This window comes from Catharus ustulatus, chromosome 5 (assembly GCF_009819885.2).
Source record: "Catharus ustulatus isolate bCatUst1 chromosome 5, bCatUst1.pri.v2, whole genome shotgun sequence".
Lineage (NCBI taxonomy): Eukaryota > Metazoa > Chordata > Aves > Passeriformes > Turdidae > Catharus > Catharus ustulatus.
The window spans coordinates 20005881-20022307 of record NC_046225.1 but is presented as its reverse complement, the minus strand read 5'-3'; the positions used below and the strand labels follow the sequence as shown (position 1 = coordinate 20022307).

General features: G+C 40.3%; 1 protein-coding gene across 7 annotated transcripts in view; it reads right to left on the bottom strand.

The window, feature by feature from the left end:
• PDLIM5 (PDZ and LIM domain 5) overlaps positions 1-16427 on the bottom strand; it is a 127927-nt gene that overhangs the window by 78666 nt on the left and 32834 nt on the right. For all 7 annotated transcript variants that reach the window (XM_042779274.1, XM_042779275.1, XM_042779276.1 and 4 more), the window contains exon 3: positions 6374-6525. In XM_042779274.1, coding sequence (XP_042635208.1) covers positions 6374-6525 — 152 coding nt within the window. The remainder of the gene's footprint in view (positions 1-6373; positions 6526-16427) is intronic.

Genomic DNA, 16427 nt, shown 5'->3' with positions numbered 1-16427 from the left:
AGTTATGTAGACAAACCTCAAAAACATAACAGTAAAATGGCTGCAATTTCTCCAACTCAGAGGTGATATTTTGCATTTCCCTGGTGGCAAGCAAACTAAAAATAAAATGAAAACCAAAAACCCCCAAAAAACCAACACATTAAATGTTTCTTCTTTAACCTCCCTTTGATTTTCAACTTCCTGAGGTGGTATTAACTGTATGGGGGCCAGAGGGGAATGTACCTGAAATCAGAAATGAAAAAACATCTTTAAACTTAAATTTGAAGGGAATATTTTGACTTCAGTAAATAGCAATCTGCCTTTGGCACTTGCCATTGTCCACTATCTATATTTACTACTGTATTTATGTTCCCATGGTACTTACTGCAGCAGTCCCAAGAAATTGCACAGTCTTTACAAATCTTTTGCAGCTCTAAAGATTCCCAGCCTAAGTCCAAGGTACACAATGTGAGAAAGGCTGCTATTACTGTTGCTTAACTCGCTCTCGGTCCCACCCATTTTCCTGGCAGATGTGTAGGTATCATCTTGTACAAGTCACTGAGTTCTGTTTTTTCCCCCTGCAACCTTCCATTTCCATCCCAGCAACTTTCCTTTGAACTTCCAAGCAAGTCTATAGTTTGTTGGATTCACTTAGCTGCAGCATGTTTTGTGGTTCATCTAATTGCTACCTGACAAGCAGCAAAGTGCTATGTGCAAGACTGAATTTCAGCAGGAAGCAAGAGCTGGATCCTTCCATTAATTTAGTGTGTGGGCAGGCTTTCCAAAGGCATGGCTTAGCTACCTAAACCTGTTCAGCTCCTAAATTATGAGCTAAAGATTCCTACCTTGCTTCCAATAAGTGCATAGATTTATACAACCACCTTTGGATTAAAAAAAACAAAAAAACAAAAAAAACATCATTCATTACCTTTGAATTCTTTGGACAAGCATCACTCACCCAGTATCACTCAATTTCAGAGCAAGATAAAGCAGGAGAACTTAATACAACTCAGCTGACTGCATTGCAATGCACAGCACAGAAAGGCCATGGTCAGTGACACAAAGTTCTCCAAGACTGTTTCAAGTCTCACCAGGCCCCACTGAGTGAGCTACCTGGAGTAGCTGCCACCTCAAAGCTTAGTGACATAGCTAAACGAGAGAAGGGAATGTCTGTTTGGGAGACACTGTTTTTTCCACCTAGTTTTATTTTCAGGCATAATTACTGAAAAGTATTGAAAATAACAAACTAGCCCTGGGGAATAAATTAATTGACAAAGGTTTTGAGTAGCATGTGAACTATCAAATACAGTTTGTTTACATATTCCAAGGCATTCTACCTCAACTGAGTTCTGTAAATTTTCTGTCTCAACTCTCTCCATTAAAAAAAAAATATATTTCCTTAATCATCCAGCACTTAGTTTTGACATCCCTGAAACAAGTTATGAAAGATTTAGTATTGCAAAAAGAATTACAGAAAAAAAGAGTTTTCAGATTTTGAAAAAATTACTCAAGCTGAGGTGTCTTTCAACCAATTATTATTGTCTCTTCAACTGGCATAGAACAATGAAGCCTCTATTTTTCTGAAAAAGCAAATCACTTAATAACCAAACTAAAGTCAAAATACCTATGTAAGGGAAATGATGATGACTAAAGTTGGGAGAAAAATAAGACTTCAGAATGCATTCTTATCATAGTTTTCTTCAAGCTCATCCATATATGGTTTAGGGAAACAAAATACCCACCCAAGGAACCTATGACTCATAGAACTGAAACATGAGTTTTAACCATCATCTAAAGTGAAGCCTGTAAATTAAACAAAAAATAGTAAGAAAAAAGCATATTGAGCTAGTCTTACGGCTGAAAACCCTTTCCAAATTGGTTAACTTGAAAAACTATCTCAGAAAATAGAATTCAAATTATCTATAACATTTTTTTCTTGTTACCCCATCCTAAATCATGGTAATTTCAGCTGCCCTTAAGCTAAAAGCCTAGACTTCTTGCTTCCTGAAAGACAAAATAAAAAGATAAGGGAGGACAGCATGGTAAGGATTCATACTCAGGCAGGCAGCTAAAACAAATGTAATGGCTTTTGAGTTTACCAACTGCAGAACTCAACCCTATGGCTCATCTAAATTTTGTCTCTGAGGCCTGTGGGACATCAAAAATACCCAGGAGGACCCAGCCTCACCTATGACACTCAGGGTACGCTATGTTTTAAAAAGGTTTAGGAAAACATCCCAACAAACCCAGGGCCATCAATGAAATTCATCTATTGCTTTGTAGCAGCTGTGTTCCTGCACTGAAGAGCTGGAATCAGAACCACAGTAACTGCTCACTGCCTGCTTACTGCATCCAGAAAAACTTTTTCACCACCCCAAAAAAGCACTGCAATGTAGCAATAGAGGAATAAACAACCTGAAGAACCCTCCTTTCGCTTCCCAAGCCAAGCAATATCAATGTCTTTTGCCCTAAATAAGTAAATTCATAGACAGAGTGAAAGAAATTCCTTTGCAAATCAAACTATATCTGTGCAGATCTGTTTTAATACAGTAATTTCACGACCATAAGGCGCACCGGACTATAAGGCACACTTCCGGGTTTGGGCCAAAATTTTAGTCAAAAGGGTGCGCCTTATAGTTGTGAAATTACTGTAAATAGAGAGGTAAATATGCTCTCTATCGTTATAGGAAAAACAAAGCCGAAGACTTTCCATCTTTTCTGTTTTACTTTTATCTCTGTATTGCTGACACTTTTCCCAGAACTTTCACAGGTATCATGATCTCATTCATTTGTAGATATCCACAATTCTTTATCCTTCTCACTCACAAAGAATTATTATGGCAAATGTCTAGAGAAACAGTCCCCAGAAATAATATTTTAAAAATAGGTGGTGGCTTTTAGCTGTTCAGCAACTTAGAGATTTATTTATAAAAGTCCATGCTAAGTTACTGAACTTGAAAATATATCCAAAGAGTAAGCATCTGGTTTCCATCTGTCCTCATGGGAAACTGGAACGGCTTTAGATGAAAATAAAATATTGGGGCGCAAAAGAGCAAGATCTCAGAAAGGGACAGATGAATAGAAACAAAAATTGGAGGGTGGAGGAGATCTATCAAGAGGCTAAAATCACAAGTTACAAAATAGAAAGAACAGAAAACTCTGTTTTTGAGTCATATAATGCGGACAATGAGCAAATAACATACCTGCATTCAAATTTAATTTTAGAACTGAAAAAAATATATAACTTTTATACTAAAGAATGAGACTTGTTTACAAAACGTATGGACTTTAAAGCCATACACCTGAAAATTCTTGCCAACACATGCTAATGTTAAGCACCTACTACTGCACACAGGGCTGGCAAAACACAGTTTTGTCCATTTGTATTTGAGCAACCTCTAAGCAAAGTAGACTTGTAATTGTGTCAGCTGCACCTGCAGTTCCTCCAGGTCACACAACAATTCCATGTTCAAAAAACCAAGCTGCAATATTGCCTTATGCAGAACAAAGGGAAGCTTTTATTTGCCCTTCAAATATTTTGCCAACATTCAATTACAACTTACAAAACATCTAAACTGGTTTTCCACAAGGGGTACATGCATATCTTCCTACATAAATATAGTGCTTTGAATCTGTAAGTAAAGGTTTTGAAGGCAGTAGCTTAAATATCCCTTCCAACCTCCCAGACAAGCTACTTCTTGCCCCTTGTTTAGCTTCTCTTAATTTTGTTTTTTCTACTTTGCACATGAAGAAGAGAGGAAGCCAAGTGAAAACCTAAATATGTTAACTATCAAGTTAAAATATTTATAATAAGGAATCTGATAATAAAGAATTTCCTCTCTTGACTTTGCCAAGAATAAAGAAGTTTCTTTTGCAGTTTTTAAAAGGTGAAGTGTTGCCATGCCCTGACCACTGTGCAAACTAGGGTACTGGAGTAGATCCTCAGTGTAACACCTCTAACTATCTAACCATTGTGTTCTTTTAAAGCAGCAGCAAACCAGGGCAGTATCTAACAACTGATGGCCTCTTTCAAAACTAACCTCAACATCCTTGCATTGTAGTTCAAACTGTCAGCAGACTGTGTGAAAGTAGATAAAATCACAGAAGTGTAAAAACAAAAGATAAATAAAAAGCAGTAACAGCAAAATAAAATATTAGATTTTCCTATTCTATGGCACTAACCCATATTTTGAAGGTCAGCTTTGCTTCACATTGACAGTATCTCCTTAACCTTGCATGTGAACAGTAACAGCTTAAAATATTTTATTTATTTCTGTTTCATTTTGGGAGAAGAGGCACGAACAGAAGAATATAATTATGGAGAACACTCAATATTAAAATGGCTTATCTTGCCACCCTGTTTATACTCTCAAGCTCCCTTCCCATGGGCAGCCAGCATCTCCAGTTAGAATGAGTCAGTCAGTCTGACTCCAAAAAGCATCTTCTTCCAGGGTACAAAGAATAAATAAACAACCAAAGCAGATCTGTTAAACAGCAGGGCAAGGAAATTTTCATGGGCAGTGGGACCAGGAGAACACTGTCTACCCCTTTGGTTTCTTGGGGATACAGGTAGAATTTAAAACATCTAAGATCATGAGACTGCAAAGCAGCAGAACTACAAGACAGGACATCTGTTGCATGCCCAGATGCCAGGACCAAGGTTATTCCTTTGATCTCTGTTAGTCTGATCCTGACTTAGTCTTCAGCTGTCAGGTAGCCAACAGGGGTGAGTCAGATGCTACACTAGGTAGGAAGGGTGAGAACAGCAGGGGATCAGGCTAATTCATGATTAGTTTGATTTTCAAACCAGAAGCAGCCTCAGACAAGTTATTACCTGACTGGGACACACCTGCCATTACTTTCCTATATCTGATATTAATCCTGCCCATTCAATTATGGTGACAAGAGAAAGCGGGCCAACCCACCCCTCTTCTGCAGTGACTCAGTGGGTCCTGGAAAGTGCATTTCTAAACGAGCTGCCAGTTTCCTTGGGAGCCAGGAAAGCAAATGACACTAGATACAACATGCAGTTCTTCTAATGAGCTGGTATAATGCCTGTCTTTCATCAAGAAACTTTCAATGCCACCTTTACAAGTTTCACTCAGGGAGATGCCCTAGGCATGAACCACACCATAAGATACTCCTTTCAGATTGAGCAAAGGGAATCCCTTAGTCAGGGTAGCTAAGGACCAAAGCACAGGACAACAGAAAAAAGAAGAAACGACAAGCAGGGCTGAACTGCAGCCTCTTAAAGAGGAAAGCACTCACACAATCATTCAAATACACATCACTTAGGGCTGGGAACCACGACCCTGGAGATGGAACTTTGTCAAATCTGCAACCACATCATCTCTTTTTATTCTAATACTGATTAACTCTCAATAAGACAGAGTCATTTCATTAAGGGAAGGATAATTTGCCTTAAGAAACAGTCAGTAGCTGGTGAAGACGTATGTTATGGACCTCAACCAATGCTCATCAAGGAACTCTGCACTGCTGAAGGCAGGCCCAAAGAGCAATCATGGCATACAACTGCTGCTGTTTTCTTTGAAAACAAGAAGAGATGCTTTTCCCTATGTGATATCAGAGGCCAATCTCCCCCACTTTGTTCACTCACATCATTGAATCAAAATAGCAGTCATCTAGCAAAAAAACAATATTTAGCCTTGGGAGTCTTTGGAGAATTGAAGGAATTTATTGCTTGTGCTGCTGCTCATTCCACTTCAGGTTCAATAACCCATATGTGAGCATCCTGCTCCCTTCCTGCAACAACTCCTGAAACGCAGCCCCAGACTATACCAGAGATATGCTGGGATTCAATAAACTCTATGTTTTAGAAATGAGATTGGGCCAAGCTGTAACTTCTATAACAAGCATTTCAATTAGCAAAGGAAGGCTGCTGCTTAGTGACATAGTGCTATCACCAGGGTGAAAATCAAATGGTGGAAACACCTCCCAGACTCTGAGCAGAAGTATTTTCATCCATTTAACCACAGGGTTAACTATTTAAATCCATCATTCTGTTAGCCAGGAAAAATGGTGCTATATGACTTAACCCAAAAAATGTTCCCAGTGACCTGGGGGAGGAGAAAAAAGCATTAATAAGACCTGCTTTTAAAGAGATTAATTAAACAAAACTAAAACTCAACAGGAAGAGGAAATAGAATGGGTAACATACGGCTGGAAAAAGTATTTGTCAAGCCACATAATTAACATCTAATAAAGTTTTCTAAAATGCTGTAAATCAAGACAGACTGCAGGCTGTGGCAGCATATCTTTCAATCATTGCCATTTAACTCCGTGGACTTTGCCAAACCACTTACACATTTTTATCCTCCAAACCACTGTTAGGATGATGATCAATTCTCTTTAAATAAAGAAAAAGCTATCTTACCTTTGCAGAGTCATGTTCAAATTGCCTGTACATGCCTTGATCTTGTTTTGTGCTTCTAGATGAGTCATCCCATCTGTGCTTATCCCATCAATGGTGAGAACCACATCACCAATCCCCACGTTTGCTTGGGCTGCCTTGCCACCATCATTAAGCTGAAACATCACAAGAATGGTAAATGAGAAACTTCGAGAGTTTGTGTTTATATTGAACACAAAAATCACAATATTTTATTCACCGCACTACTTCATAGAAAGAAAAAAAGAAATGTGTCTTTTCTCCTTTGTGAATCCTGTGAAAATTACTGCAATACCTATAGGTATTCATTCTTATTTCACTTCAATAGCAGGAAAGTATTACACAGTATAGCCTGTTTTTCAAAATCAAAGTTCACTTCTGTGCTACTGGCCAGAAGCTATGGACATTCATGAAGAGACACAACCAAGGACAGGTACTCATAGTTTCCTGCACTCCAAGTTCCAGCCACCTTTCTCTTCATACATGAAATTTTTCTCAGCAGAGCAGAGAAAAAGGCTGTAAACCACCTTTTTTCATTCCAGATTTTCCACTTAAAAGTCTCTTCAAAGTTAATTTATTTGTCAATGACTGGTCATGTGCAGGGAAGACTTAACAGTGAAGCTGACTTTTCCCCAGCTGCAATGACTACAAGGTCAGACGTTCAACATCACAGACAGGATGACTGCAGGACATTGTTTTGCCTTTCTCTCAGTAGGTTTACAGGCCCCAGTGACCTGCAGCATATTCAAATCAGGATAAGAAAAGCCTCTTGAGAAGTCTGACTCTTTGATCAAGGTCACTGCAAAAGTTCAGTTCAAGCGCCTTGGTCCTCTTGAATGAAACAATATTGCCACAGAAACCTCTGTAAAGTCCACATTATTGGCCCCAACTGAACAATAAATCAATCTTTTCATCTGATGCAACTGAATTTCAACTACCTTCATTTCCAAGAACAGAAACAGAAATTAAAGCAACGCATGGTAAGATCTATGCTCCGATTTATATCCCTGATCCTCAATCTGCTAATCATTCTATAGTGGGTTGAAAAAAAGTAAATTCCCTCTATGTTTCCAGAAGTACTTCCTCTATTACAGCAGAGATGTTGTAGTTGCTGGTGCTGTGCACACAAAACCTCACAACTCTGTTCTCTGCCTGCAAGCAGGACTCTGTTCCTTGAAGAAATCACTGCTTTTAGGGAAGTGCTGCAAACAGCAGGATTACTTTATCTTCGTTTCCAGAAGTGGAATTGTGGAATTCGCCTTGAGCCAAAATGGTGCTTCACACCATGACTTGCAATGTTCAGGGGAGACCTCACCCCTCTTCATAACTGCCTGAAAAGAGGGTGCAGTGACATGGCGGCCACCCTCTTCTCCCAAGGAACAAGTGACAGGATGAGAGCAAACTCAAGTTGTACTAGAGGAGGTTTAGTTTGGATACGAGGAAAAATTTCTTCATGGTAAGCATTGTCAAGCACTGGAACAGAGTTTTTCAAGGAAATGGTAGAATCACTATTCCTAGAAGTGCTCAAAGTATGTGTGGATAAGGCACCTGAGGACATAGTTTAATGGTGAACATGGCAGTGCTGCTGCCTTGACAATTGGACTTGGTGACCCTGAGAGGTCTTTTCCAACCATATTTTCCATGATTCTATAACTTCTCAAAGGTAGGCAAAGGAAGGTTTCATCTCCTTTGTCTTTTAACTGCCCCTATTTTATTTCACGCAGTAGGGACCAAGAAGTTTTGGTTCCTTATTATTTTACAAAGTTCAGTCACCAGTCTCCACATTGTTCACTTCAACAGAAGTGAGGTTACATCTTGAAAACTGTTCTGTGGATAAAGAGGTAATAATGCATGAAATATGAAGGACTCAGTCTCTGCATTTGCGAACGGCAAACCTGTGGAAGGTGTCCCATCAGCCGATCCAATATGGTTAAGGCTTTCCTAAAATCCAAGTGACTAGGAATACATGACAGCTGTGACGTGTACTGGGTGGCATCTGAAGATAAATACTTTGAGAAAAAATATTGTGTAATGTTGCAAGACATATGCAAATGCAAAACTCCAAAAATATTACCATTTGACAACATAAAGACTAAACCCAAGAAATTCCACATTCAGTGCATGACTGCTGGCATTTTTCAATATCAATTCCATACTTGCTGATCGTAGTAGTAATCTTTCGACAACAGAGGAAATTTTCAACAAAATCAGAAAAATTTCCCATTTGGTGTTAACCTGGTGAAAGAAGAGGTCTGATATCAAGGAAAACTTGTCCTATCTTCAAATTCAAAATAGCAGCAAAGCCCTCAGCATTAAAAATCAACAAAGCTGTTTTGGCCAGAGCTGAAACCAGAGGGTGCTAACAAGGAAAAGTCTGCAGAGCAAGAAGTAAAGTAAGAGGCAAAGGAAAAAGGAGACACCCTGATTTCAAAACTATTTGACTTGCTGAAGTCATAAGAATTGCAAGTTGTATTGTGAATCCTTTCACAAAAGGCTTCAACAGAAAAGCCAAAAGTCCTCCAGAATTGGTGTTCATGCCCAAATTGTGAGCTAAGGGGCTGGTTGCTATAAAACACCAATCACGGAAGCCCACAAGCATATAGAAAGCTATGACCAACATAGCTATTTATAGGAAATCTCCTCAAACCTTTGGGTGAGGGGTGGGACCTGCCATAAACAGATCCCCAAACCGATACGCTATAGCATGCTGACATTTGCCAGCAGGGTCTGGAAAAGGGAAAGGAACGTAAGGGTGCTAAAAGCTAAAGGTCAAATGGATCACTATGCTTTGTGATTGGACTCCTCTGGTGAAAAAAATTTAGCTTTCTCAGAACGTGCGTAAATGCACATGATGCTGACATGTTGTAATTTGTGATGAAAAAAGAAAAGAGCAACTTAGACACAGTTCAGGACTAAGACTTCAAAAGCCAGCTTCAGAGTAATTATTTTCATGGAGGGGTGGGAGGCCTTACCATCCTCAGGAGTGTTAATGACAACAAATTTATTAATTAAAAACAAAGCCAAACATTTATGTTTAATTCTAGCGGCCAACACACAACAACCCACAACCAACAACCTGACTTTCAAGAGGTCATTCTTAAACTGTTGCCTGCAGGGGATGAAACTCTTTGCAAGTGCATGTGGGAGACCACTGTAAAATAATTTCAGTAAAACCACAGCATGAAACTTCCTGAAAATAGGTCCTGAAAAGAGTGATGAGTCCCTAGTTATGTCCACGGGTTCTGTTGTACAGACAGAGAATTGAATATGCCTTATAGGTGAGCCTGTCAGACAGACATATCCAAGCTGAACAAGAGTGTGAAGAACTGCACACAGAGAGATGCCAGAGTAGTAATCTCCTTATCTAGATGCAGTGAGTAAGACTTCTAAGTAACACCTACTGATTCTGAATAAGAGATCTGACTCACTAAGCAGGAGAGGTGAGATTGATACTTCTAGGAAATCACAGCCAGAGTGCGAGTGTTCCCTGAAAGTCCTGGTCAGCAGCCCCGGCTTCTGAAGCACCTATACTGAAGTGGGATTGAAGCTACAAGGGCAGTTTTACCACCGGTGCAAGAAGAATCTTACCACAAGTATATAAAAATAAACATCTACACTGAACACTGCAGGAAGAATTAGAACATTTGAAATAATTAAGGATCTTTTTCAGACTGCACAACCTGGGAGCCTCAGTTTTGACACTTGTTAAACGCTGGACTGTGCATTACCATTATAAACAATAAATTTGTATACATAATGAAGATTACATATGCCAAACTGTGTACATATTTGAACCAAAACTGCATAGATATTCAAAACAAAATCAAGAGAAAGGAGGCCCATATTTCTTGTCACAATTTAATTTTTTTACCTAGATTTTAAAAAAATTCAACAGATATAGAAGACATATAATACCATTTGAAGCTTACAAATTATCACCTACACATTTATCTCATTGCTACTTTTCTACCACTTTTATTTTTGTGCTGCACAAGTGATTTTGTTCTTAAAGTACAAATTTAACCTTAGAACATTATCCTAAGAATCCTAGAATTATCAGGAAAAAAAGGTAATCCTTAGAACACACCTTTATTAAATGTGCCTGTGTCACCACATGGAATCAATGCAACAGGATGTATATGGAGAAGAGTATAGCAATAAAATTACAAAACTGGCCATCCAATAATCCAGCTGAACTCTAAGCATCACAAATATTCTTCAAATCCTTGATGGATCTGTTTTAATTCTGTATTTATAGTGTAAGTCAAGTTTCTAAAGTCAATCGTGAATTAGAGCTACAAAAAAAGTAGACTTTTTTCCCTTGATGTTACACCACAGACTTGAAACCTACAAAACTGCCAAACCAGGAATGTTTCCTCCTACTTAATTCCACGTCTCCCTACTCTGCAAAACTCATTTGGAGACTGAAGGGGAGGCAAGCAGGAGAGACATTTAATGACCAGGCACCTGCTGAGGCCACTCACTCCCACAGCCCCGGCAGGAAACCTTTGCCCCTCCGCAGCAACCAGCTCTGCAGCTGAAAGCCAACAACCAGTCTGAGCCATGCAGGGATGCTCAGGATGCTTTTAATAAACACAGGAGAAATCATCCATCTAATGAGAGAGTTTAGCTTTGTTTGGCAAAAAAAAAAATTGAAAAAAATTTAAAAATATTGTTGTTCTTGAGGTTTTCAACATCAGGATTCCAAAACTGCAAATAAACCAAAAATATGTTCCAAATGGAGACAAAACAAAAGTAAAGCAGCTTTTCATCCAGGATGGACTTCAAAGTCAAGGTATAAAAAGTCATCTCAGCCTAGTTCTACAACTCAGGTTTTGAAATGCAAACAGCCCAAAATACCCTGGAACACAATTCTTTTATTGAGCAAAATTTTAGCCAGCACACTATTTTGTTTTGCAACAACAAACAGCTATTATACATTTACTCTTAAGCTTTAATTAGATGTTTTCAAAGTGTCTTTCCAGGGCAATTGCATGTGTGCACACACATGTGCATCTATCTCTGAGTTAATGCAATTTGCAAACTAATTAATTTCTATTTAACATATAACCAGCTATTTTTCCCTCACATGACTAAGAAGAAAACCTAACAAGCAACTCTTCTTTGAGCTGTCATTATTTTGCTTTTACACAGTAAGAAATGAATTAATTAAATTGCAGTTATTCATAGGACAAAGGTCTATTTGACTAGAGATGGAGGCTGCCTTTTATATTTTCCAAACTGTTTGCACTGAATCCATCCTAGCAGCAACCACGTTGTGCGATGGTACAACACAATCATTTTCCCAAAGAAAATGTTTTGTACTCTGACAGTAAATAACATTCTCCAATTGCACAAACATACTTCAATGTCATCTGCAACTCTGAGAATGTAACCCACTGATCCCAATTTAAAACTCCCTGGGCTAGCTGCTATACCTCCAGCTTGATTTTTACCTCTCAAGCATTTGATCCACAGCTGGCTGTAGCAATTCAGTATGAAGTCATGAATAATCAAAGCACAAGGCAACCAATGATCTTTTTGTCACAGTTCCTGCTTCTCTTTTGGCTTTTCCCTATAATAAATACAGTAATTTCACGAATACAAGCCGCACCATTTTGACTAAAATTTTGCTCCCACCCCGGAAATGCGGCTTACACTCAGGAGCAGCTAATACGTGAATAATTTTCTGACATTTACAACCCCAGAACTGCCAGCCAGGGTGCCGAGCCGAGCACCTGCCAGGAAAACCCAGGATTTCGCGATTGTTACAAATTGGTTACTGTGTTGCGCGGCGGGTGGGGCCAGCTCAGTGCCGGCAGCGCATGGTGGGGGAGGGAGGCAGGGGAACTCCCTCCTTCAGGCGTGGGAGAGGCGGGGGGCTCTGTGCTGACATCCCCATGGCTCAGGGAGGAGGCAGGGGCTCCGTGCTGCCATCCCCGTGGCCCGTGGGGTAAGCAGGGGGCTCCTGCCCCCGCCTGCCGCAGCAGGAGTAGGCAGGCTCTGACCCGTCTGTTGCCGCTGCGACAGGAGCAGGGGTGCTCCTTCCCCGCCCGCCGCCGCGGGTGCCGGTGGGCTCCGTCCCTGCCCACCGCCACGGGGCAGTGCCGGGCCAGGGCGAGTGAGCCCAGCGGCAGCAGCGGCCGGCCCTGAGTGGCCCCGCCGAGCGGCCCCACCGAGCTGGCCCACCTGGCCCCGTCAGCAGCCCCGAGCGGGCCGAGCCTGCACAGCCAAAGCCAAGCCAGTAAACCCCGCCCTGCCACGATTCTGTTACTATTTGGCGACTTTGTTGCACACGGGTCCTCACTGCGAACGACAGAGCGGCTTATACTCAGGTGTGGCTTATTTATGGACAAAGAATGACATGTTTGCCAACACCCGGAGATGCGGCTTATAGTCAGCGCGGCTTGTAATCGTGAAATTACTGTAATTTTAAGTAAGTAAAAAGCCAAAACACAACATACTCATTTAGAGACAGAACATTACAGAATAACCTTGCAGAACCACAACATAAGCAAAAGGCTAAACTCTTTTATTAAATGTTCTGCCTTTTCAAACCACAGGGCTTTATCTCCTTGCTACAATACACCATGCTAATATTTACACTCATTGCCTGTTACTACTTTTTTTTTCCCTAGCTTCATTTCACCTAACCCAAGTATCACCTTGCACTGATAATCAGTATTTTAACAGCAACCTCACAAACATACATAGAGCTCAAAGTAAGTGAAAAAGTGGCCCTTTAGCGAATTAATGAAAGAGAGGAGCAGAAGCTCACTCCAAAATAGAAGGGGAAGACACACTAATGCTCTGTAGCAGCACCAGCTCCAACTCCTACTCCCCCAGGACCTCACAACCCACAGAGCCTGAGTGTGGAGCACTCAGGGCCAACACTGATGACCACAAGCACAAATAGGGTAACAATGTGCTCCAGTGTGATATAACTAGTGGGATGGCTCACCAAAGCATTTCCTCACCTGCTTCCCTGATGGGAGGGAAGCAAAAACCTACACTCCAGACTCCTGACTTGAAGTCCAGCTTAAAACTTCATCATGAGAGGGAAAAAAAAAAAAAAAAAAAGCATCAGAGCACCTGCTCTTTGTGGCAAATAAGCTTTCTCTGCACTCAATGGAAACTGAGAGCTGTATCATGTTCCTCAAGCCTTTACTACAGCAGTATTATTCACATAGCCAACAGATTAGCCTGCAGCTTTGATAGTCGCTTCCAAATCAAGAACATACATGCCAGTTTTAAAGTCCAGATCAAATTTATACAGCTGAGTTATAAGAACCTTAATGCAGGGTTTGCTGTGGAAAGCGCTGACACAAGCAGCTATAAAAAGGGGTTATGAGACAGTCCTTCAAACAAGCTAAAGCTTTTCCCCAAACAAAGCAAGGATCAAAGTTAGCTTAGGTCAGAAAACCTGTCTGATTACTAGAGTACTTTGCTATGTATTGCCAGTAGGAAAGCTGCCCTCACCTCACTCCATGTGGCTGTACTCCTACTTGCTACATTTTCATTTCCCTCCTTTTTCTCCCTATAACTTCAACGGTGTTTTCAAGTCTGATTTATAAAGCTATAACCTAAGGCATGCACAGCACAACCATCAAATAACCCTTAAAGATAATGCATAAGGGAAAAAAGTGTAAGACAAAGCACAGACCATTCTTCTTGGTCTGGCTGTGGACCCCAACAGCAGGTCTCGTCCCAGTCCTGGTGATAGGGCTGGCCTTGCCTCCTGGCCTCCCAGATTCCCCAGGTCTGCTCCATCCTTTCCCTCCATAATGCAGCTCCATCACAGTGATGCAGCAGTGACTTGGCTGAAGCAGACCAAAACCAGCTCATTACAGCCCAAGGGAAAATGGGGAGAGCCCACAGGCATCCATCCATTTTGCCAGCAAAGAACCACAAAACCATCTCTCACATTTCCTTCTCAGTTCTGACAGCAGTAACCCCAACAACAACATATTTTAACATGATTGAGCTGTGTATCCCTATAGTCCCACATTCAGAAATTATATCAAAGAAAAACTAACACAGTTTGAGTCTTCCCTCTAAGCCAACATGGCTGAGCATGCCTGTGGGTTCACATTCTAGGAAAAAGACAAATGGTTTCAACACTTTCTTTTTTCCTTAAAATTTTTCTCTTACTGTATTACAACCTTTAATATTTATCTATTGTCTTCCACAAAAACAAATAAACAAAAAAAACACCAAATAAAACCAAACTAACTTGTTTTTGGCACTTTCAATGATGTATTTCTTGCACAAATCACTCATTCTATCCATCTCCTCACACACTAAACAGGGAACTACACATCTACAGAGAAGCATAAGAAGATGTTGACTATATAGAACAGAAGAGGCCTCACATAGCTTAAAACGCTCTTACACACAATTGAGTTGATGTAGAAAGGATCCAAAAATATACATTAGGTTTATGAAGCAGAGTAACTGCATCATGTCTAGGCCTTTTGAATACATGCTCTTTTATTCTACAATCACCTAACACCAAATAACTGAACTTGAATGCTAGCAGCACTTCCCAGCTTCCCTATCTTGCCGCAGAACAGGTTGCTAATAAGCAGGAACAGTTTCCACATGCCAGTGCCAGAAGGATTATTAAGTGGTGCCATCCCTCACTTGTCACGGCTTGACTGATCACGGTTTCCTTGCAGCTCAGCTATTCTGTGAGCAAGAACCTTTGTCACCTTCCCTTACAACAATCCAATTGCTGCAGGATGTAAGGAAGCAGAAACAATGTCAGAAAAGGTGCCTCCAGCTTTAATTTTTGACAGAACACTACTATCTCATGATTGCTGCAAGTCTGGTAGCGGTTATTAGAAAGCACAATCCCTGCTTCTGACCTTGCTGGTGTGAAAAGGAAGCAGCTAATTATACATACAGCAACGAATTCTGGTACAATTAATGTATTTACTATGTAGCTCGAACATTTTATCCAGGTACTGACACACAAGTTAACGTGGAAACACCAACTGGAATTCAAAGGATTATCAAAACAACTGGAATTCAAATAATAAACTATTCTTTAGTTCAAGTTCAAATGTAGCTCTAATGGTATGCAACAAGACTAAGCATCTGGTCTTGCTTTTCCAAGCCTCTAGAAGCATTCAGGAGTACAAAGACATGAAAAGATTGCCACCAAGATAGGATGGGCAATAACTTTTTGAATAACAAGATACAAATAATGTTCTGATTTGGAGAAGAAATAACACAATGCCAAAAAACAAGCTGTCAAAAAGACTAAGGCAAAATAATTCAGACATTGTGACTAGAATCATATTTGCAGGAAGCACGTGGGTAATTCCAAAAACACTTTTGAAAAATACTTTTGAAACATTTGAGTGATGGAAAACAATTTACAATTATGTGCCAGAATGTCTGAAGGTATTTAAGGCCCTATCATCCTTGAAAGAAAGTTTAGCTTTCACTAAGCATTCTCTGAAGGAGCTCAATTGTGTTCTCATGCTGCCAGCATGCCTTAAGAACCCTATTTATTTTAACGGGCTGCCTTCTCTTGGATGATTATTCTTCTGTTCAGAGAGTTTACAGAACTGATCCAGGTTCCTCCTCCCTGGGAAAACTATATGCCAGTGGGTAAAAAAACACTGCCTACTTAATTTCTCAGAGAGACAGGAAGAGAAGACGGAATGAAAATGTAGCTAGAAACACAACAAAAATTTGGTATGGCTGCTTTAGCTTTTGGGAGCTGCATGTCTCTCCTCCAGTAGTGGTTAGTTTTCAGGGGGTTTAGGGGTTTTTTTGGACAGCCAACACAAATTAACTCCACACCTAAAGCACATGATTTCTTGGGACTGCCTAACAGGCAACACCTTAGGAGACACTTGATTTGTATCAGAACAAAAGCTTCAAGCCTTTCTCATTTGAAGTAAATACTTTGGAAACATCCTAAGTTTTATTGCTGGGGCCTCCTGAATAAGCACAAAGCAAAGCAGACTTAGCTTTCTCTAACAGAGCTTAAGTGTGAAGTGACAAAAGGGACTGAGTTCAGCTACTT